Here is a 22,170-nt window from a genome sequence, read left to right on the forward strand (position 1 = left end):
TCTAACCTATCATTGAAGTAAAACAATGGAAATTAGGGGGAAACTCACATTATGAAATAAATGTTTTTCTCCGCCACAATTATTGGCACCCCTAAAAATTCTTATGAGTAAAATATCTCTCAAGTACGGAAGTTCTAAGCGGCCATGCATTATTTTTTTTTTCCTTCTTGTTTTCAAAACAACTCTCGTTATGTCGATATAACGAGAAAATTAAGTCGTTATAACGAGAAAACAACTCTCGTTATGTCGATATAACGAGAAAATTAAGTCGTTATAACGAGAAAACAACTCTCGTTATGTCGATATAACGAGAAAATTAAGTCGTTATAACGAGAAAACAACTCTCGTTATGTCGATATAACGAGAAAATAAGTCGTCATAACGAGAAAACAAGAAGGGAAAAAAAAAATTATGCATGGCCGCTTAGAACTTCCGTACTCAAGTATATTCCCATTCATACTTACAATTTTTTTTAGCAGACCAGGGTGACTAGGAGCATGAAATTTTCCAGCCATGACTTCTTGTTCCACAGGATTATAAATATGAAGAACACAAAGGCCAAATTCCCTTAATCATCCATCACAAAGAGTAAAACTAAAGAATATAGTTCTGATGTGCAGAACAAGATTGTTGAGCTTCACAAAAGAGAAAGTGACTGTAAGAACAAGCTAAAGCATTTAAAATCCCCATTTCCACAATCAGGGCAATAATTAAGAAGTTCCAATCAACTAAAGATATTACAAATCTGCCTGGAAGAGGACGTGTGTCTATATCGTCCTAATACACGGTGAGGAGGAGAGTTTGAGAGGCCAAAGACTCTCCAAGGATCACAACTGGAGACTTGCAGAAATTAGTTGAGTCTTGGGGTCAGAAAGCCTAAAAAAAAAAAAAATTCAAACAGCCCCTACATCAGCAAATGTTGTTTGAAAATGGTCAGATGAAACAAAAAAAAAAGAGCTTTTTGGCAGCAAACCCACCAGATGGGTTTGGTGCGAACAGGGATAAAAAAGTAACCCATGCCCACAGGTACTCAAGTATATTCCCATTCATACTTACAATTTTTTTTAGCAGACCAGGGTGACTAGGAGCATGAAATTTTCCAGCCATGACTTCTTGTTCCACAGGATTATAAATATGAAGAACACAAAGGCCAAATTCCCTTAATCATCCATCACAAAGAGTAAAACTAAAGAATATAGTTCTGATGTGCAGAACAAGATTGTTGAGCTTCACAAAAGAGAAAGTGACTGTAAGAACAAGCTAAAGCATTTAAAATCCCCATTTCCACAATCAGGGCAATAATTAAGAAGTTCCAATCAACTAAAGATATTACAAATCTGCCTGGAAGAGGACGTGTGTCTATATCGTCCTAATACACGGTGAGGAGGAGAGTTTGAGAGGCCAAAGACTCTCCAAGGATCACAACTGGAGACTTGCAGAAATTAGTTGAGTCTTGGGGTCAGAAAGCCTAAAAAAAAAAAAAATTCAAACAGCCCCTACATCAGCAAATGTTGTTTGAAAATGGTCAGATGAAACAAAAAAAAAAGAGCTTTTTGGCAGCAAACCCACCAGATGGGTTTGGTGCGAACAGGGATAAAAAAGTAACCCATGCCCACAGTTAAATATACTGCTGGATCTTTAATGTTGTGGGCCTATTTTTCTGCCGGAGGTCCTGGACATCTTGTTCAGATACACGGCATCATATCAAATACCAACAGATAAAAAAAATCTATACCTGACTCCCTCTGTTAGAAATCTTATAATAGGCCGTGGTTGGATATTCCATCAGGACAATGATCCAAAACAAACATAAAAATCAACACAAAAATGTGTCACTGAGCACAAAATGAAGCTTCTGCCATGGTCGTCTCAGTTCCCTGACCTGAACCTGAGTGGGGTGAACTGAAGAGAAGAAGCACCAACATGGAGCTGGGAATCTGAAGGATCTGGAGTGATTCTGTATGAAGGAATGTTCTCTGATCTCTTGTCAGGTGTTCTCCAAACTTATCCGGCATTATAGGAAAAAACTCAGAGCTTTTATCTTGGGAAAAGGACGTTGCAATAATTGGGTGCCAATAATTGTGGTTAATCTGAACTAGAGAAAAACATTTATTTCATATTAATGATTTTCCCCCCACTTTCCATTGTTTTACTTCAATCATAGTTTAGAATTTTGTGAAATCTTTGAATGAAAGATCAAAAAGATAAACGATGCAGATTTATTTTCACAGCCGCCTTTGCTCATATTTACCAAGGGTGCCAATATTAGTGGTTGGCACTGTAAACAACAGAGTGAAATAAAAAAAAAATCTTAACATAAGACAAAAAAGCTCAATATCGCTTGCAGAGTATTTTTATTTTATGCATTCTATCCAAACAACATGTAATTTACATTTATGTATTTGGCAGACACTTTTCTCCAAAGCAACTTGCATTCGAGGTATACTGTACAATTTATCAATTAATGCATTCCCTGGGATTCGAAACCCATGACCTTAGCATTACTAAAACACCATGCTTTGCTGTTTATGTAATTTAGTCAAATTAGGGAAAAAGTGTTATAACTGTTTATTTAAGATACAACTAAATCACATTTTCATATTCTTTGCAAGAAATACAGGTGCATCTCAATAAATTAGAATGTCGTGGAAAAGTTCATTTATTTCAGTAATTCAACTCAAATTGTTATATATATATATATATATATATATATATATATATATATTTTAGTCACCGTCATGTCTGCCACAGAATGCTGTACAATACACAATTTGGGTTGTGGAAGCGGAAATGTTCATGACACTTTTCCGTTTGCTTTCTACAAGTCCAATGGCTAAAAGTGTATGTAGCTGAAGAAACTCCAGTAAACATTTATTTTGTTTTTACAAAAGGAGCGATGGGTCGAAAAGGTTTGTGGCAATCGAGCTGAAAATAACTATTCCTTCAAGATCACAATCAGCACCTTCCATCAAATATACCCAAAAGCTTTAGTCAAACAAACTCAAGCTAAAGCACTATTATAAGCTTACTCGGATTTAATCACCTATTGTCAGCCTCATTCCTATATCCAGGCCATCCGATGTATCTCACTTAATTTGAAATCTCTTTGTAAAGCACTTGGCTGTGGATTAGCTCTGTTTTTATTTCAAAGTCCTGTATAAGCTGCGCTCCCTCACAGGCTGCCTCCTTTCATCCTCAGAAAAGTTCACACAATTCGCTTTGAGTAAAACACGGACAAACACCTCAGAGAAAGCAGCGAGAGCTGTACTAGTACACTAATTACAAAAAATAGCTGCACTAATCCCACCCTGATAAAACACTCATTACCAACCAAAGACACTTATCAACGGTGGATTGATGACCCATTTCCGAAAGTGGCTTTATAGAAGGCAGAGGAAAGGCAGTGTATCACTTTATCCTACATCTGTACCAGAGCTTTTCATTTGTCTAAGATGTAGAGAGGTAATTAACAGCTGCTGGACTGGGCTAATAGAATTCTCTGGAAACTGTAAGTTGGTGGTGAGGGACAGGGAGATGGCAGGCCATGCCTGTATTAATTACAATGCTTCAGGAATCAGGATAGACTGAACCTGCGAAAATCCTTTTAAGGACGTCAGAAAGGTGAACTTATATTTACCTGTCAAACACAAATGCCCCCCCCCACACACACACACACACACAACATTAGCAACACTGAGTTAATGGTGCACTTAAAAATATTTTCACTTAAAATGTTTTATACATGAAGAAATGAACAGCACATTTGATTTATGAATTTTCACAAGGGTGGTTCTCCCTTAAGGCTGCCCCGCTGAGGTCACCAACTGAATAGTCCCACTTTTTTTTTTTCAATGACTGTCCCAATATTGACACTTTCAGTTGTGGAATAAATTATGGGCATCAGATATATCATGTCTACAATGGCAAAAACAATTACATTCACACTGATCTCATTGGTTGTTTAGATGGGTAAATATCTTCTTTTAAATATTTTTCTATTTTTTTTTTTTTTTTTGGTAAGAAATTATATTGTTAAATAAAATATTTTTACAAATCACATTTTCGCATTCTTTGTATAATTTGAAAAATCTATAAAATTACCCTTGTGAACACAAAAGAGTCACCTTTGTCCAAAAATTTAAAAAAAGAAAAAAAAATTGATAATAAAAAAAGGTCTACATATTGTGGGTTGTGGTGGTAGAAATGTTGATGAATCTTTAAAAAAAACACTCTCTTAGGTATTTTTCCATTATTTTAAGGATAACTAATACTTTTTTAACTGTATTATAATAAAACAATGTTGGGTCGATTTTTATTAAAACTACTTTCAATTCATTCAAACTTGTTTCTTTTTGTATATAAAGGTAACATTCTTGTAAACTTTGTACCAAACTTTAATCACTCGTTTTTGCTAATTTCTGAATGCTTTATATGTAAATATTTTATTGTTTTACCCTTGTCTCAGAACCAGCCTGTCAGTTTTAAAATGTAAAAGCAAGATTCTACACTAGATTAGTGTACAATTTTAAATTATTATTATTATAATAAAGATTTTCTTTTTATTATATATAATGTCACAATAAAAAAAATAAATAAAAAAAATCTCAAGGGTCCCAACAGTAAAATTAATTTTCCTTAGACAAAATATATTTTTTTCTTTAGATTTTTGGTGGTAAATTGTGACCTGGACCTGGATACATCCAGAAAGAATAAAAATGACATAGTACACCTTTGATCACATCACAAGCAATTACTTTGATAGATAGTGCATACCAACATTTGGTAATTCGGAGCGAGACAGCAGCTGATGGCAGTAGGTAAGGATGAAAGGTCTGCTCCACCTGCCTGCTGTATCCCTGTCTAAGTTCGGTAATTAACACAGACAGCTTGGGGACAGTCTGTGTTGAGTGTGTGAGTGTGTGGTTTGGGGTCTGACAGGTCCGCTCTGATGTCCCTCTCTCTCTGTGACAGGGCTGACCCGCAGTAATTTCTCCACTGACATCAGCAGCTGTAGCCGTAACGCATAGACAGATGAAATTTTCATAACTATCTCCTCACAGTCACATCTTCACCTTCAGGATCATTTATAACCCGCCACTCGCCTGCCAGACACAATATGCTTGCCATGAAGCGGACTGCTCCAGCGGTGTTGGAAATAATTAACAGTGCAAGGGCAAAAGGAGTGAGTGTGTCTGAGTCTGTGGAGAGGGAGATTAAGGAGGGCTAACATTATCATTAACGTGCATGTCACTTCAGCACAGTCAAGGATATGAAGAATTAATCACACACACACACACACACACACACACACACACACACACACACACACAGAGAATAAAGCCCCACCACCTCTTGCATCTTTTTGCCCCCCAAAAGAAAGAGGGAGAGAGCTTGTATTTAAGAGACAAAGAGAAATGGTGTTATAGGAGCATATTAGCGTTCATGTAAGCTAATGGCTCTATGAGCCCATGAACTACCCACAGTGCCATGACTCAGATTACAGTGTCATAAGTGAGAGATTCATATTCTCTAACCTGAGACCTATGCAGGCACATCTGTAGAACAGTCACATGACACTTACACTGGGCAAGTTGTCAGATTTAATCACCGCCTTCTGCCTTGGCTTGATCTTAAAGGGATCACAAATGAAAATTATGTTGTAATTTACTCATCTAAGACTGACGTAAGGCAGTTAAGCTTCAAAAAGTACCTATAAGCATATTAAAAATCGTTCTTATATTGTGCACACTACATTCCAAGTCTAATACAGCCAGAGTGTAGCTGTGTGAGGAAATGACTCTCCAATCTCAATTACATTTGTGTATTTTCAAAAATAGTTCTTAAAAAAAAAAAAAGCAGAGGGTAAAAACACACTACCATTCAATTAAATTTTTTTTGAAAAATTCAACTTTTTTTTGTTTGTTTGTTTTTGAAAAAGTATCTTATGTTCATCAAGGCAGTATTTATTTGATCAAAAACACAGTAAAACAGAATATTTAAAAATATGATTACAATTTAAAATATTTTACGACTACAATTTGTTATATATTTTTTAAATGTAATCTATTCTAGCAAATCTTAATTTTCAGCAGTCTTCAGTGCTACATGATCCTTCTTATATCATTCTAATTAGCTGTTTTGGTGCTCAAGAAACATTTATTATTATTATTATTATTACTATCAATTATCATTGTCTTGCTGCTCAGTATTTTTTTGTGGAAAACATGTTTTTTCCAGGATAATTTGATGAAAAGAAAGTTCATAAGAAAATCATTTATTTGATCAAGTAAATCTTGTGTAACACTGTAAATGCATCCTTGTATTCATTTCTCTAAAAAAATTTTCTGGGCACTCAAAGCACTTTACATAGAAAGGAGGAATCTCCTCAACCACCACCAGTGTGCAGCATCCACCTGGATGATGCGACGGCGGCCATATTGCGCTAGAACGCCCACCACACACAGTGAAGAAGCCAATCAGTAGATATGGGGATGATTAGGAGGCCATGATGGTCTGAGGTCAATGGGCAAATTTGGCCAGGATGCCGGGGTTACACCCCTACTCTTTTTCGAAGGACATCCTGGGATTTTTAAGAACCACAGAGAGTCAGGACCTCGGTTTAACGACTCATCCGAAAGACGGTGCTTTTTGACAGTATAGTGTCCCCATCACTATACTGGGGTGTTAGGACCCACACAGACCACAGGGTGAGCACCCCCTGCTGGCCTCATTAAGCTCCAGCAGAGCTCCACATTCTGGCTCAGCTACATCCTCACCCCTTCTCACTCACTTCAATTCAGACTGTTCTTGGCTTTTTCTGCTATGCAATAATGTTGCACCACACTGGTTAGCCTCACGTGTTTCTCAGTCTCTCTTTCCATATAAAATCAATGCTTAATAGAAGAGTTCGCAACTGTTTGCTGGGGCCCCGAATTTCTGCGTTGCTCATAACTGCATCAAGCATGGCAAACCGATTACTATCACTGCAAAAAGCATAATTAACGAAGCGAGCAATTAAAATGAAAAGCAATTTCTCTGTTTTTAATGGCATTATCCCCTATAATTTGGATGCAACCGAGAAACGTTAGTTTTACACGGGGAGGCAACTTGCTGAATCATGTCCTCTTATAAACTGTTGTTTAGAGTTTGGTCATATAATGAAACCTTCCATGTGCCAAGAAACAGGCCTCATCCACCCAGCTATTAGGATGCCACATGTGTTCACCAGTATGCAAGTGTACTTTTGGGTGTAATTCCTTGTACTTGTTTGCGTTCGTTCGCCGCAAACACACGAGCAAAGAAACAAATAGGACTTACTTTTCCTCTCCACAAACAAATATAATAAGAACAACATTCCAGAGTGTACTGGTGCCCCCCCAAATCCAAACGGTTCGCCGAGTGGGTCACTGCGTGTACTCTACAATCCTGACAACCGCAGGCATACGAGAGCAGCCACACAAAGGGGACTGCAGCCGTGGTGGGTATGTCATGCATAGCTTTATGATTGCTAAACAGCGGTTTAGGTGTATCGGAGTAATTTACGATCAAACTCTCAGACACTCGCTCTACTGGTAATCACACATTGCACGCACGTCACAAGGGAGGGACCACACATGTTTGTTTCGATAAAGACAGACAAATTAGATGACAGCTTTTAAGCCCAATCATCACTTTCACACTAATTACAGTGCTGTCGATGATGAAAGAAACACCCAGACACACACAAATAAATTTGTTGCCTCTCTGAGTGCTTTGCAGCGAGCAAACACACCAGCAGGAGAATATGTGTGTGTGTGTGTGTGTGTGTGTGTGTGTGTGTGAGAGAGAGCAAGTCCAGGTGTTTGCCTGTGAGCACTGGAGCCTTCGCTGAAACGCATGAGAAGCTCTAGCCAGCGATGCTAAAACACCCATCACAGGCCGTAAGAAAAAACACACTGCACCATCACTTGGCTCCATGTGTGTGTAAGCATGTTCGTATACAGGTGTGTACCTGTGTGTTGTTACGGCTTTTTCATTAACCCATCCTACTTACTGGCAGACAAACTCACACAAACGTGGTTCGGTTAATTAAACCGATCCATTAGCGAGAGCAAACAGCATGTGACCCTCAAGTGTAGGTGTGTGTGTGTGTGTGTGTGCAAGATATCTCCATCCTTACGAACTGTAAAGGTCTCCCCAGCATCAGAGCTGTCATGTGCAGGGTGAGCCTGTCCGTTCTCACTGAAGATAGACGTTAACGGTCTTTTTCCCTCTACTCAGGGACAGCATCTCTATTGTCTGTCCTCTGTCAGACCCTGGTGGGAGGGACACAGTCACTGCTGGGACAAAAGATATGCCGCAGGATTGACAGCTATGGAGACACCACGCTCCTCATGAGACAACAACCGGTGGAGTGCATTTGTGTGCCAATGAAAGTGAGACTGAGGTATAAAGACAGAGGGAAAACCAACTGTGAATGTGTTAAAGGAGACATATTATGCCCCTTTTTACAATATGTAATATAAGTCTCTGGTGTCCCCAGAATGTGTCTGTGAAATTCAGCTCAAAATACTCCACAGATCATTAATTATTACATTTTGAAGATGCCTATTTTGAGTGGAAGCAGAAATAAGCTGTTTTTTGGTCCTGTTTCTTTAAATGCAAATAAGCTGCTGCTCACCGCCCCCTTTTCCAGAATAGAGCTGCGCCATTACAGCTCAGACCTGCTAAAAACATCTGTTTTGGTTCTGATTATCATGTTTATCGTTCTGAAATCATGCGTTTTAAACCATATGAGTTTAAACTTCTGATATACGGTTTTCTGAGCGCACACATCCGAAGCACACGGACACAAAGCGGCTGTCACAGCATTTGAGTACTAAACTAAGTTCTCATTCACATACAAGTTTACATTAAAAACACACACGAGTTACAAAAACAGTTGGTTATGTCTGTGAAGGTAAACTGTGGGGAAATAAATTGCATGTTTATTTTAGATCTGTGTGGCAGCAGCAATATACAGTAAATAAATCAATAAATCCACTGCTCTGTTGTCTTCTCTGAGGCTGGGACTGTAAACAGTGTTCTGTACTCGTCTGTGCAGCCAAAGACCGAACAGTTAGCATGTTTTGCTCAAACTTTCACCATGGCATTAGAGCTGGTACACCGTTGTCGCTTGCGAAATCAAAATGACAATGCCGTGGGTGGAAACTTACAGATTAAGGGGCAGTAATATTATAATGAGATCCCTTTGCAACGTCACCAAGGGAGCGAAATCAGACGCGCTCGTTTTCTCAGACGCTTGCAGAAAAAGGCTTACCAAAACAAAGTTAATGGGTTCATCTTTTTCATGTTTCCTTGGTTGACATGCACTGGGAACCTGATTATAGCACTTAAAACCTGGAAAAGTCAGATTTTCATGATATGTCACCTCTAATATGCAATATGATGTACATTCAGTTCATGGGAATGGTACTTTTAAGTATAGCTTTTGTGTTACTCCTAAAAAAATGTAGACAAATTTTTTTTGAACATTAAAGCATGTCAACATATTCTGTTACACCAAATACACAAAATAATGATCTTTAATAAAGCATCATATGACCCCTTTAATATGTCAGTTTTTGTTAGTTACTTTTGCATTGCATTTTTTTTGATTGCTTGACTTTTTTAATATTATAAAGCTAGTAATGTTGTGTCGTGCCATGTTGTGATGGCATGCATGATTCGATCCGGCCTGAATATATCTTTCCTAGATGCTTCATTGAAAACATAGTTTTATCATTTTCTAGATTTCATAACCAGTTAGCATTACACTATAAGTATTTTTAGCATTGCCAATATGAATGTCATTATCTACATTTAATGCAGTTGCAGTTTTGTTATTGTTAACTAAAATCAAAACTGAAACTATTCAAAATTGTTTCTAGTAACTGAAATCAAACTAAAATAAAATAATCGAGAAAAAAAATACACTATTGTTTTTTGTTTTTGTTTTTTTTTGTATTTTTGTTGTGTTTATGTTTTGATTTGTAAAGTGCTTTGAGCTCTGGAAAAGCGCTATATAAATTAAAATACTTATTATTATTATTAAATATTACATGAAAAACTTAAACTTAAAAAGAAGAAGAAATGTTGCCTTGGAAACTAACCATAACAAGTATAAAAATTACTAAAATAAAAACTGAAACAAAAATAAAGCTTAGTAAAAGCTCAGCAAAAATAAATAGAAATATGTTTAATAACTAATTATGACAAAAGCACATAAATGACGAAATTGTAAAACTCAAATTAAGCTGAAAATGTCTCGATGACGCACTGGAGCCACTGATCATAGTCCCTCCCCTATGGGATTACATCTCTGCCGCAATTCTGCACGCGAAAGATCATATAAATCTGCTTAATAATTATGCACACCTGAATATAAGGCGTTTATCACTTCCAGCCTTCATGAACAATAATATATAGATTATAAGTGATTAAATACAAGATTAATAGTGGTTATTAAGATTGATGTCGTTTGGAATTGGTCAAATGTGCTTGGAAAAAAATATGATCAGAATATCAACTTGCATATTAATTATGCATGCACTGTATTTTTCCTCTTCTGCTGTCGTGGTAATGCAAGAAATGTTGTGTGGTTGTCAAGGCAGCCAATCAGAATTTAGCAGCCTCATCTCCGATTGGCTGGAATTATGGCATATTATAATGCTGGGTTGTGTTGAGCAAACGAGCTGTTGGCATTTAGAGAGCACTGAGGGCTGGCATCAAGGGAGCAAGCTAGTGAAACGTTGCATGCGCAAAAGAGAAGGTCTGCACACATCCAAAAACGTATTTTAAATGCAAAATTGATTTTCGTGCGCTCAAAATACTTTTTGCGAAACGAACGTTTTCTCCACAAAACTCAGATTGCGCGCGTGCAAAATGCACTTTTATGCGCTCAAAATATGATCTTTCGCACGCATAATTGCGGCAGAGATACAAGCCTATACTCCCCTAACACTTAAGAAGTGTGTTCGACAAACCAGTGCTGCGCAGACCGATCGTTGTATGGCCAGAGATTGTGTTACTATAGGGAGATGAAAGGGTCTGTATTACTTACTTTTGGAGAAAGTGTAACGGTAAACTTGGATCACGTGTCCCTTAAAAACCAATCACGTTACAGCCTTGACGTCATTGAATTTCAGTCAGAGTTGTGCGACACTCAATCGCTGTTTACGGATAGTATAGGAATGAATGAGAAATGTCGTAAGCTGTATCCCACCTGTCACAAAAAGTCAGTGACTTCTCTTATAAAACTGCTTTTTTTTTTGGGTGTAAACTCTAAAATTAGTTCAAACCAAAATGATTGCTTAGTGTAAAACATGTTGAAGATTAGCCGATAGGCTGTCGATTAATTAAATTATAAGCTGTTTCCTCTAAAAAGCTGTTTATTCAGCTTAGTGAAGCCACTCCTCCATTGACATCCATTAAAAAAAACAGCCTCTGGTCTCCTTTCCCACTTACTGGCAAACCGGAAGCGTTAGCATTAGCAGTTACGCTTTTTTGGTTGCAGGCTTGCCTTCTAGTGGCTTTGGTATGGCATCATAGTAACGTGAGAGCTATTGAGAGCAGATGGCTCCTTATGCTTTCGAATTGCTCTCGCGATATTTTGATGTCATACTTTGATGTTCAAGTCGAACACACCTAACAACTAGAGCGCATTAACATCAGAGGTTTGTCCACTCAATCGCGAGTTACTGTCATTACCATTAGTTACTACAGCCTACAGTTTGCTAGCTAGCTATGCCTTCGTCACGTAAATGCATATTACCAAACATGTATGGCTGTGTAAATCCATTTAAGCTGCTAGAGGGAGCATCCATTCAGGTTGTAGTGGTATTTGACAGTTGAGAGGGACGGCACCTTTCTCGCGAGTGGGCGTGGTTTGATATCTTATTTTATTTACTTGGATGCTTTTTATCATTCAAATTTGGCTGAGTGGTTAATAACTTTTTTTCTCTGATGTAAAACAAACTCAGAACACACATTTAATATTGATTTACACAGACTTTAAAATTCTAAAGGTCCTACAGTAATGTATGAAAAAATACTAAAATAATACTGGTAAATTAAAATGTAAGCATAAAAATGTGATTTCACATTAATGTACATATTTTTTATGATTAAGAATAAATACACCTTTGCCTCAGCCAATGGAATGGAAGAGAAATAGGATTGTGCATTACTTAAAGTAATTTCGGTATTATAGTGCTAATTCAAAATGTAACATGTTAATACATTTATTCTTCTAAAACTGATTTTTCAATGCGCGCTACTCGCAAAGTATTAACACTGACCTTGTGCAATCATGTTTGTCTATATGTGTAATGTTTGGTGTTTGATATTCTAGTCTGTGGAGAAACTTCTGCTTGCCCTCTGAACTCCATGACCTTTCAGTGTGTGTGAGTGTGTGATGACAGCCTGTGGCATTTCTGTTCAGAAGGTTTCCACCCAGGTGAAGTACGAGAGGTCACAACACACTCAACGCACTCACTAAAATACAGACATCCAGAGTCTGAGGTCAGAGGGCACGCACTGAGGGTGAGTGATGAGGGCAGCTACAGCCTCCAGGATGCAACACTCACTCGCAACACATGCGAACAAACATTTGCCACAATGTATGCATTGTGGTTATGAATGATTAACTCAAATTCAAATATTTTGTTAATGCTTTATAATAAAGTTCTATAAGTTAACACTATAGTGAATGTATACATTATACTTTTTCAGCATTTATTAATTTCTACAAACTACCATTCAAAAGTTTAGGGTCAGTAAAGGACAGTAAAAACATTTATAATGCTACAAAAAAAAAACTGTTCTTTTGAACTTTTCATCAAATCCTGAAAAACAAGTATCAAGGTTTACACAAAAATATTAAGCAGCACATCCATTGTCGACATTGATAATAATAATAATAAATGTTTCTTGAGCACCAAATCGGCATATTAGATTGATTTCTGAATAATCATGTGACACTGAAGACTGGAGTAATGGCTGCTGAAAATTCAGTTTTACCATCATAAATTACATTTCAAAAGAGAAAACAATTGTCTTGTAAATTGTAATAATATGTATATATTGTGATATCTGATGGATTAATGTTGATGAATTGAATCTTGTAAGTGTGACCTATATTTTTAGAGACATTTTCAAAATATCAAAATGCAGTAGAGAGCATATTAACTGAAGTCTTTTGCAGTTCGTAAATCTTTTCAAATTGAAATATAATGATTCATAACTTAAGCCTTTAATAGAGCCATTCATCCAAGTACATGATCTCCTGCTCTTTTTGTCTATGAAAAACTGGTTTTGCATGACCTACATGCTTTAGTAAACGATGCCCTAAATCTGCCCTGTCCACTTAAACCTGATAGACATTTTGTATATCAAGGAGAGGGTGAGCTCATTTTTCCATTATCTGATGTAAAGTATGAACGGTGGCTGCTCTCTCCTGTGGTTTTACTGAGAGTCCAACTCTACAAATGCACACAGTTGCACACAGTTGCACACTTCCTCTCACACTTCTCCTATTGCTCCCTTTTTTCACTCTATCGTGATAATGCAAAACAAATTAAGCAAAAACACAGAAATGGCAATGAAAAGGAAAAGAGGGGAAATATAACAGAGAGAGAATGAAAGAGAGGGGGTTGGAGACAGATGGGCATTTTCAGAGATCATTTATCAAACTCAGGCCCGTTCACTCCCCTCCCCTCTCCAAAACCCCCATGTAATTCAGTAATCATTTTCATTATCATATAATGACCTTACAAAGCCAACAGCAGTTAGCACGGTCACTACAAACCACACAGCTGTTCCCGGCACTGCCCCCTTCATCACCTCCCAAACACGCAATTTGCCCACCGCAGGAATGGACTGTGACCCCTGCAGAGGTCAACAGAGGGATGTAGATGTGACAGGAGTTGTACTATCTACCTGAGCAAGGTCGGTTTTATCTGAGAGTGTGTTCACATGTGTACTTTTTACGTAAAGTCTCATTGCAGTGTATCTGTGCAGGCATAAAGGGTGCGAGATCAATGGTCTTGACCCACAACACTGCAGCTTGCATATGGATGAAACAAAAACCTCAAGGTCAAGCCCTTTCGTCTGCCAATGCAAATTAATCTCTAAGAGGTCTTCCTTCTGTAAGTGTTTGATTTTGACCTATGGAAGATACAACCCATTTTAAAGCGCAAATCATTCCAGAATATTCCAAAAGCACAGATGGATATGCATATATGGTCCCCTTTACATGCATTGCACTTACCCCTTCATTATAAAAGAGCTCAACCAGGAGCAAACTTCCAAGGGGGCCTCAGAACCACTTCAAACTATTTAAATGAAAAAGTTAAATAAAATGAAAAAATAAACATAAACACACACACACACACAATATATATATATATATATATATATATATATATATATGATATGTTAAAATAATATGAACTCTAAATTAAAATTCAAAAATTAGTTCTTATATAATAAGAAAATAAATAAAAAATGATAATAAAGTAATGAAAATGTTAACCCCTCCCAGTTTCTGTTGCCATAATTACAGCAGAAATACCAAAAAATACAAAATAATGTGTTGGAGAATGGGAACTTTAAGACAAAAAGCTTGAGAACAACCGCAACAGAGATACAGATCTAAACGCACATACCTGCATTTCATTTATTCAATTTTAAATAATAAATAGAAATGCAGTGCACAGCAGAAACAAAGGCCAGCAGTATAAGATAAAAACATTTTAATTTATTATTATTGTCTTCGCAGTTTATTTACCAAATTTTAATTCCACATGTTGTGTGTTATGGGAAAAAAAGAGATTCCAGTAAAAGTCCAGTAAAATAATTCATAGGAGATTGTTTGTTAATCTGGGTGACTGCAGTATCTGTCTTGTCATTTTTATATTACTAGAGAAAAATAAAAAGTAAATGACAAAAATGGGCCAAACATATTTTTAACGAGTCCATCAAAAGAGGTTAACATAAAGAGCCAAAATGTCTGAAGGTGACCTGCATGAGTGCATTAGGTAAGTTAATAAGCCCGAGTACCCATAAGTCAACAGGAGAAGCCTACAGTCACATTTAGCATCTCTGTCCCTCAGGGTAACTTCAGATAGCTGAAAGCAGGTCCAGAGGCCCCACAGTCTGCAACACTCCAACTACTGTTTAAGAAAGCAAATGTCTGTAAGACAATAAAAGCCTTAATCAATCAGCCCGCTGTGCTTATGTTTATGAGCCTGTAGCGCCAACCATCCATCACCCGGTTTTTACCACTCAAAACACAGACACAGAAACAAAAGAAAGGCATAATGTGAGGAGCGGGCCTGCTGCATACTAAATTAATAAAACAATCGTAGCCTTTCACGGCAAAATAAGCGACATGATTTAGCACGCTGCTCCAAGAAGTTTCTTTTCAAGAAGAGTGGTCAGAAATGGATGTTTGTGTTCGGCACTGTGAGTCATGATAGCTGTTATGACAGTCTGTCAAAATAATAGTATTAATACATCACAGCATTCAGGTGAGCAGAACGTGGTGTACGACGTTCACTTTATCAGCTTGTGTCGAAGGAGATATTATCAGCTATGAGTTCATTTTTGTCTTAGCAGCGTGTCTTAACCTTAGCCTGAGCTATCTGCCTGCCCTCCTTAAATGTGATTTGTTGACAGCTACTTTACAGACCTGTGCCTGATGTTTCGAAGAGTGACGTTATCTCGCTCCAGAAGGGGGGCAGGAAGTGATAGTGGAAAGGGATGAGTTCAAACACATTGCAGTGTGTGCACACAGAGGAGTGAAGGTAGCTTTATCTAATCAAGCTGCTCCGTCTGATGAAATAAACTTCCGTGGCCGTGACCGAGTGTGCAAATGCATTGTGTGTGTAAGTAACCACTCAGTTTCTTCAGCGGTGAGATGAACCTAAGACTACAAGGTACAACTTGTTCTAATAGTGAAATATTTCTCCACATCTGATTTTTATTTTTTATTAAATATAATAGAAACAAACACTATTCAAAAACTTGGGATCGGTAAGATTAAAAAAAAAAAAAAAAAAAATGATCTTATGCTCACCAAGGCTGCATTTATTTGATAAAAAAAGAAGCTATTGTGAAATGTTACAAAAAAATTATTGTGAAATATTACATTCTGATTTGGTGCTCAAGTAACACTCTAATATGATTTCTTAAATAAATAAATAAATATATAAATAAAAATTGTACTGACCCCAAACTTTTGAACGTTACCATATATAAAAGAGAAACACATTATTATTATTGGTAACACAATGGAAAATGGTCCAAAAAAAGTTTTCTGAAAAAAAATGCATTTTTCCTTGTATTATATAAATATTGTATTAATTATTTATTTTATGTATTTGTACACTCCTACAAAATTACTGAGTGAACCCTATGGGTTAAAACCATAAAAACAATGATTCTGAAAATGTTCACTGTTGTCAATCGGATTAGCAAACCTGTGTCATAAAACATTTCATTCGAAATACGTGCCTCTAAATACATTTCTGCAACACAGTTATTACGCACCTTACTAAACGTTTCGCGGCAGCTTCAAAGTGAAATGTCCAGTGAGTGGCGCTAAAACACGGGTTCAATACGTGACCCTGGTACGTTTTTTTTACGTTGATATAGGCACGTATTGCTGTGTTTTTATTACATTGTTTCAGGTACATATTGCGGTGGTTCATAATTCAAATAACCGGGGAGTGTCGCTAAAAGTGAATGATCTATTGTGTCGGAAATATCCCCTACACCAAACCAAACCCAACCCTAAACCTACCCGATAGTGTTAACAAATGCAAAACTGATATAAAAATGCATTTGTTAATGCAACCGTGCCATTTGAACTTCCTTATATGCAGGTTTGGGCTGTTTTGTCGAAGCATAGTTTCAAGGGATTCGTACCGGAGCTCTTCATCACTCAAGTGCAACTCCATACTGCGTGAGCTACCGAACAAACCTACTGAATATCAAAACCCATACATATGAAGCTGCATATGTGACGCTAACGCTCAAAAGTATCAGTTTTGAAATCTCGCAGCAAGTTAACATTGTTTTGAATATATAACATAATATTCCTAAAGTAATTACGCGAAAATGAGGCTTTATTAATCAAAAATGTGGAGCTGTAAATCATACTGTGTGTGAAAAGGAATCAAAGTTGTTGGAGTTTTACTGTCTCTAGTGTTTATTTCAACTGGAAACTGCAGCGATTCGTATGTATTGGTACGTTTTTTCAGTTTTGCAAAAATGTATTTAGGGGCACATATTTCGAATGAGCCTATGTTGAACATTCCATGTTCACTTTTGACTGAAAAGAAGAAAACATACTGTAATTTGTAAATTAGAAAAGAAGAAAAAAAACTATCATATGCTATCATATGGCAACATTAATATTTTTTGCAAATTTCTGTAAAACTATGTTGGATAATGTGGATCAGTTAACAACAGCATATCATTAACTAAAACAAATCATTAGAAGAAACATACCAAATTAAAATACCATACCACACAGCGCTAAAAGTGTGTGTGCTTGTGTCCTTGACGCCATCTGACAAATGAATCATGGTCTGCTTCGTAGTTTTCATCATCTGATTTAAGAATGCAGTTTTAGCAAATACCAGCACTGTTTACAGGTACCAACAGCCCTGGGCGTCACTCTGGGGTCAATGCGAGGGGACGACCCCCTTAAAGAGGCCACTTCACAGAAACAAGAAGACAGCGAGGAGTCCTTATTTTTGTTAAAGCTAAGATGCAAGAATTTCAAGGGGGAAATTCAGTTATTTCAGGCCACACTGACTAATGGTCTGATCTGAATACCACACACATGCACACACACAGTAGTCTGATGGGAAATAATAAAGCAAGAGAAAGGAGGAGTGTGTGCTAATGTATTGGTATGTGTATATGTGTGTGCACGGCTGGTTCGCTGTGTTATCGGAACAAATGGTCTATGTCTCTCAGTCGCCCTTATCTCAGAGGAAGGAAGTCAATGGGCTATCAGCACATGTGTATGCGTGTGTTTGTGTGAACTCTCTTGGCCTGAAGGATTGTCCTCCTGCTAACTTAAACAAAAAAAATCCTTTCTTCTATACAATTCACTGAAGACGTGACATTAAACACAAGAGTTTAGCACACTGACACATACCTGTCCCTCCATGTCTGTCTGTGCTGCTGTCTGTCCGTCAGGGCATTCAGCAAAACGTCTGCCAACTCTCTTCTGTTTTCCTGTGCCGTGTTCTCGTCCTCCACCACATCCAGCAGCAGCTGAGTCTGCAAACAAACAACACAGTCCCTTTATAACTTCAAACTACACAAAATCAGTTTTGGTCAGTCAGTCAGTTATGCACAACAACGTAATACAATACACTACAAACTTTTGGGATCAGTATTTTTTGTTTGTTTTGAAAGAAATGAATACTTTAATTCAGCAAGGATGCATTGAATTAACCAAAAGTGACAGTAAAGACTTTTATAATGGTACAACATTTTTCTATTTCATATAAAGGCTGTTCTTTTGAACTTTTTATTCATCAAAGAATCCTGAATAACAAGTATAAAGGTTTCCACAAAAATTAGCAGTTGAACGGTCTTCAACACTGATATTAATGAGAAATGTTTCTTGAGCACCGCATCAGCATATTCAAATGATTTCTGAAGGATTATGTGACACTGAAGACTGGAGTAATGACTGCTGAAAATTTTTAAATACATCAAAAAAGAAAAGTTCATTTTAACTGAAATAAAATTTCACAGTATTACTGTTTTTTATATACTGTAGAAAATGCAGCATTGGTGAACATGAAAAAACTTCTTTCAAAAACATTTTTTTTTAATCTTACCGACCCAAAACTTTTGAATGGTTGTGTACTTTATATACAGAAACCACAACTACTGTAAATGATAGCATAACGATGGGCAAAAGCATTACAATTTGCTACTAAAATTTCAAAGATATTCAAATTAAACTGCATAAAGGAATGTTGTGTCATGTTTTGACATAATTGACAAAACATAGCTAGCCCAGGAGTGTCTCATAACTTACTTGATGTGAAGTTTGAATATGCGGAATTGTAACTGATATCATGGCATAAGACAAGATTTTCAGTGCAAACTTTCGTAGTAGATAATACTTTTTTTTGTTTTTGAAGTCTCGTTCATCAGAGCAGCATTTATTTGATAAAAAATACAGTGAAAACAGTAATATGTGAAATATTAAAATTTTAATATATATAGACATATATAAATGTCATTTATTTCTGTGATGACAACGCTGAATTTTTTTGAAGCCATTACTCCAGCGCCACATGAGTTGTCAGAAATCATTATAATATGCTCAAGAAACATTTATTAATGACGAAAATTGTTGTGCTGCCTAATATTTTTGTGGAAACAGTGATATATTCAGTATTCTCAGTATTTTTATGCATGGAAAGTGTAAAAGAACAGCATTTATTTGATCTTTTTAACACCGTAAATGTTTGTACGGTCACTTTCGATTAATTTCGATTTAATTCATCCTTACTGAAAAAAATATATATTTCTTTAAAAAAAACAAAAAAAAACATTTTAATATAACAATAAAAATGTTACACTGTATTTTTTCAAAATGATCTGTTTTCTTTTCTTTTCTTTTAGCCAGTGCTTAAACAAATCAATATACATTCATTCCCTTCATGTCAGAAGTCAAATCTATTCTTTACTTATGCTGCAGGACTCCATCTTACAAACATTGATGATTAAGCCAGAATCAGAAACAGCAGGACAAAATGATATTTGCTTTTCAATGATGTTTCAATTTGCATTACTTTTAAATACAATAATAATAACATACAAAAAATAGGCAGCATGACGATGGTTTGTGTATGCTTTTTTCTGTTTAATGGACAGATCAGTTGGACATTAGTGTGCTCAAAGTAGTTTTATGTTAATGGGATAAAAAAAAATGTTAAATGCACTTTCAGCATGTCTGTATCATTCAATAATTAAACTGTCAAGAGTATTTGACTTCTCAATAAGCATTTACAGTGGCCTTAAAAACTGCACAACTAAAGGGAAACCAAAATGTACATTTTCATCATTTACTCACCTTAATGTCATTCTAAATCGTTATGATTTTCTTTCTTCTGTGTAACAAAAAAGACTATATTTTGAAATAAGTCTTAAGTGTTTTTTTTTTTTACAATGGAAGTCACTGGTCATCAAAACAGTTTGGTTGCCATACTTTTTCAAAATATCTTCTTTTATGTTCCACAGAATAAATTAAGTCATACAGGTCTGGAACGATATGAGGGTGAGTTAACGATGACAGAATTTTGGTGGAACTATCACATTAAGAAATGTGTGACATTTTTATAATTAGTTAAAAAAATTCTAATTAAACACAATCTGCAAACAAATGATGCTATAGCTTTACTACTAACTTTACCAAAATAAAAGTTGGTTAATTACTTCTAACCTACTTTTTTTATGTAGTATGCGAAAAGCAGTATGTCAAATGAGTAATGAATAGGACGTATTCATAAAACAGTAAGGTTCCACTGATTCTGAAATACGTATCTTTACTATCCCATGAGGCCACAGGAGACACATATTCAGTGTTAAGGAAAAGTGACACCGCTGACATAGTAGGTCACATGACAATAGCAACATGGCACATACAAAATGTCTGGATTATAGTCATACTACACAAATGAACTTTTGTGTCAATATAAAATACTTTTTCCACAGTCAAAAAGCAAATTCTTCATCAAAAGCAGTACATACTCTAACTGTGAATTCAGACGCAGCTAACGTAATTTTTTGTGAGTGTATAAAGTCAGAGTAACCAAAGGTGTACAGTAATTCAAAACACTAACATGTTCCACTAATGTATGACAACCCTAAAATTTGCTTGACTACATTTTGTCTCCATTTTAAACAGTATGCCTATTGTTTTATCTTTCAAAACCAGTCAAATCTGATTTTTGAGAACGTTTTGCTTGAAAAGTGCTATATTTCTTGCAAATAAATTTCATTCATACATTTTAAAGTGTAGATGAGGTGTTCGAAAACCTTTTGGGGCCTTCTGTGCCAATGCACAGACACTTTTTTCACTATATGTTGGTTGGTGGGACATGTTTTTGGGGGGAGTTCTGTTACCAGTCCACCAGTCGATGTACTGAAGCACGGTAAGGGTTCAACTACAGCAGAATACTAGAAGATTGAATCATACATGCAATGTTCAATTTGTTGAGCAGAGGCAATATATAAACGCATGCATGTGTGTGTGTGCGTGTGTGTGTGATTGAGAGCTTGGCCTTTCAGCCACATTGACCCTCTGATCTCTCTGAGGCTCATCACTTACCTCTCCCCTCAGAGCCAGCACGCTGAGAGAATGGATTATATGAAGTGTAAAACATTAGAAAAATGTGTTCACAACATCACAGCAATGTGTCCGAGGACAGAGGAGGGGACAGATAATAGAAACCCAGCTGCTGAAAAGCACAACGCAACAAGTGACAGCGTTTGAAGGCATTGTAGGGCAGCTCTGTGGGCCGCAGGCTTTTGTGCTGGGGTCTGTGGTTCCTCTAGCCAGAGGCAACTGGACATGTGCTTTTTGCTTGAGCTAATGAGGCAAAGGCTAAAAGCTTTGTGATTTTCTTTTTTTATCTGCCATGGTTTGTCTCTCTCTCACTCTCTGCTTCTTTTAGGTGGGAAAGTTTTAAAAAGGCAAACACAAAAGCCCTTTATAACATCTAAAAACACCAAATCTGCTGCCTGATATATCTATAGATTAAGAGTTTAATGATTCTACCACTCTTTCTGTTCACAATATGTCAATCTCATAGAGCTGCAGAGCAGTTCCACTCAAAAGATTTCAAATACATCCAGCGAATACAAACAGTATGAGAAGGAAAAAGGCTTTACCAATATATCAGGAAAATGTATAGTGTAAAACCATGCTTTAAGGCAAAGTCCTATGGCATTATTTGCCTTCCACACACACACACACACGCTGTGTACTGTTTCATAACACCATTACTAAATTATCAATAATTATCTATTTTTTAATTATCAATCATCCATTAATTATGATTACTTATCCATCGATATATATATATATATATATATATATATATATATATA

At 36.5% G+C, this 22,170-nt stretch overlaps 1 protein-coding gene across 6 annotated transcripts in view; it reads right to left on the reverse strand.

Moving 5' to 3' along the window:
* fto (FTO alpha-ketoglutarate dependent dioxygenase) overlaps positions 1-22,170 on the reverse strand; it is a 181,971-nt gene that overhangs the window by 83,888 nt on the left and 75,913 nt on the right. For 3 of the 6 annotated variants that reach the window (XR_001604646.1, XM_016231535.1, XM_016231531.1), the window contains exon 8: positions 18,191-18,315. Coding sequence is in view for 5 of the 6 variants with exons in the window: in XM_016231535.1 (XP_016087021.1) it covers positions 18,191-18,315 (125 nt within the window). In the remaining variant the exon portion in view is untranslated. Of the gene's footprint in view, positions 1-14,819; positions 15,192-17,626; positions 18,108-18,190; positions 18,316-22,170 lie in introns of those variants that run through there. The other 3 variants (XM_016231532.1, XM_016231533.1, XM_016231536.1) reach the window with 3 other exon arrangements.

The sequence above is a fragment of the Sinocyclocheilus grahami genome, unplaced genomic scaffold, assembly GCF_001515645.1.
Source record: "Sinocyclocheilus grahami isolate Dianchi unplaced genomic scaffold, SAMN03320097.WGS_v1.1 scaffold394.1, whole genome shotgun sequence".
Taxonomy (NCBI): domain Eukaryota; kingdom Metazoa; phylum Chordata; class Actinopteri; order Cypriniformes; family Cyprinidae; genus Sinocyclocheilus; species Sinocyclocheilus grahami.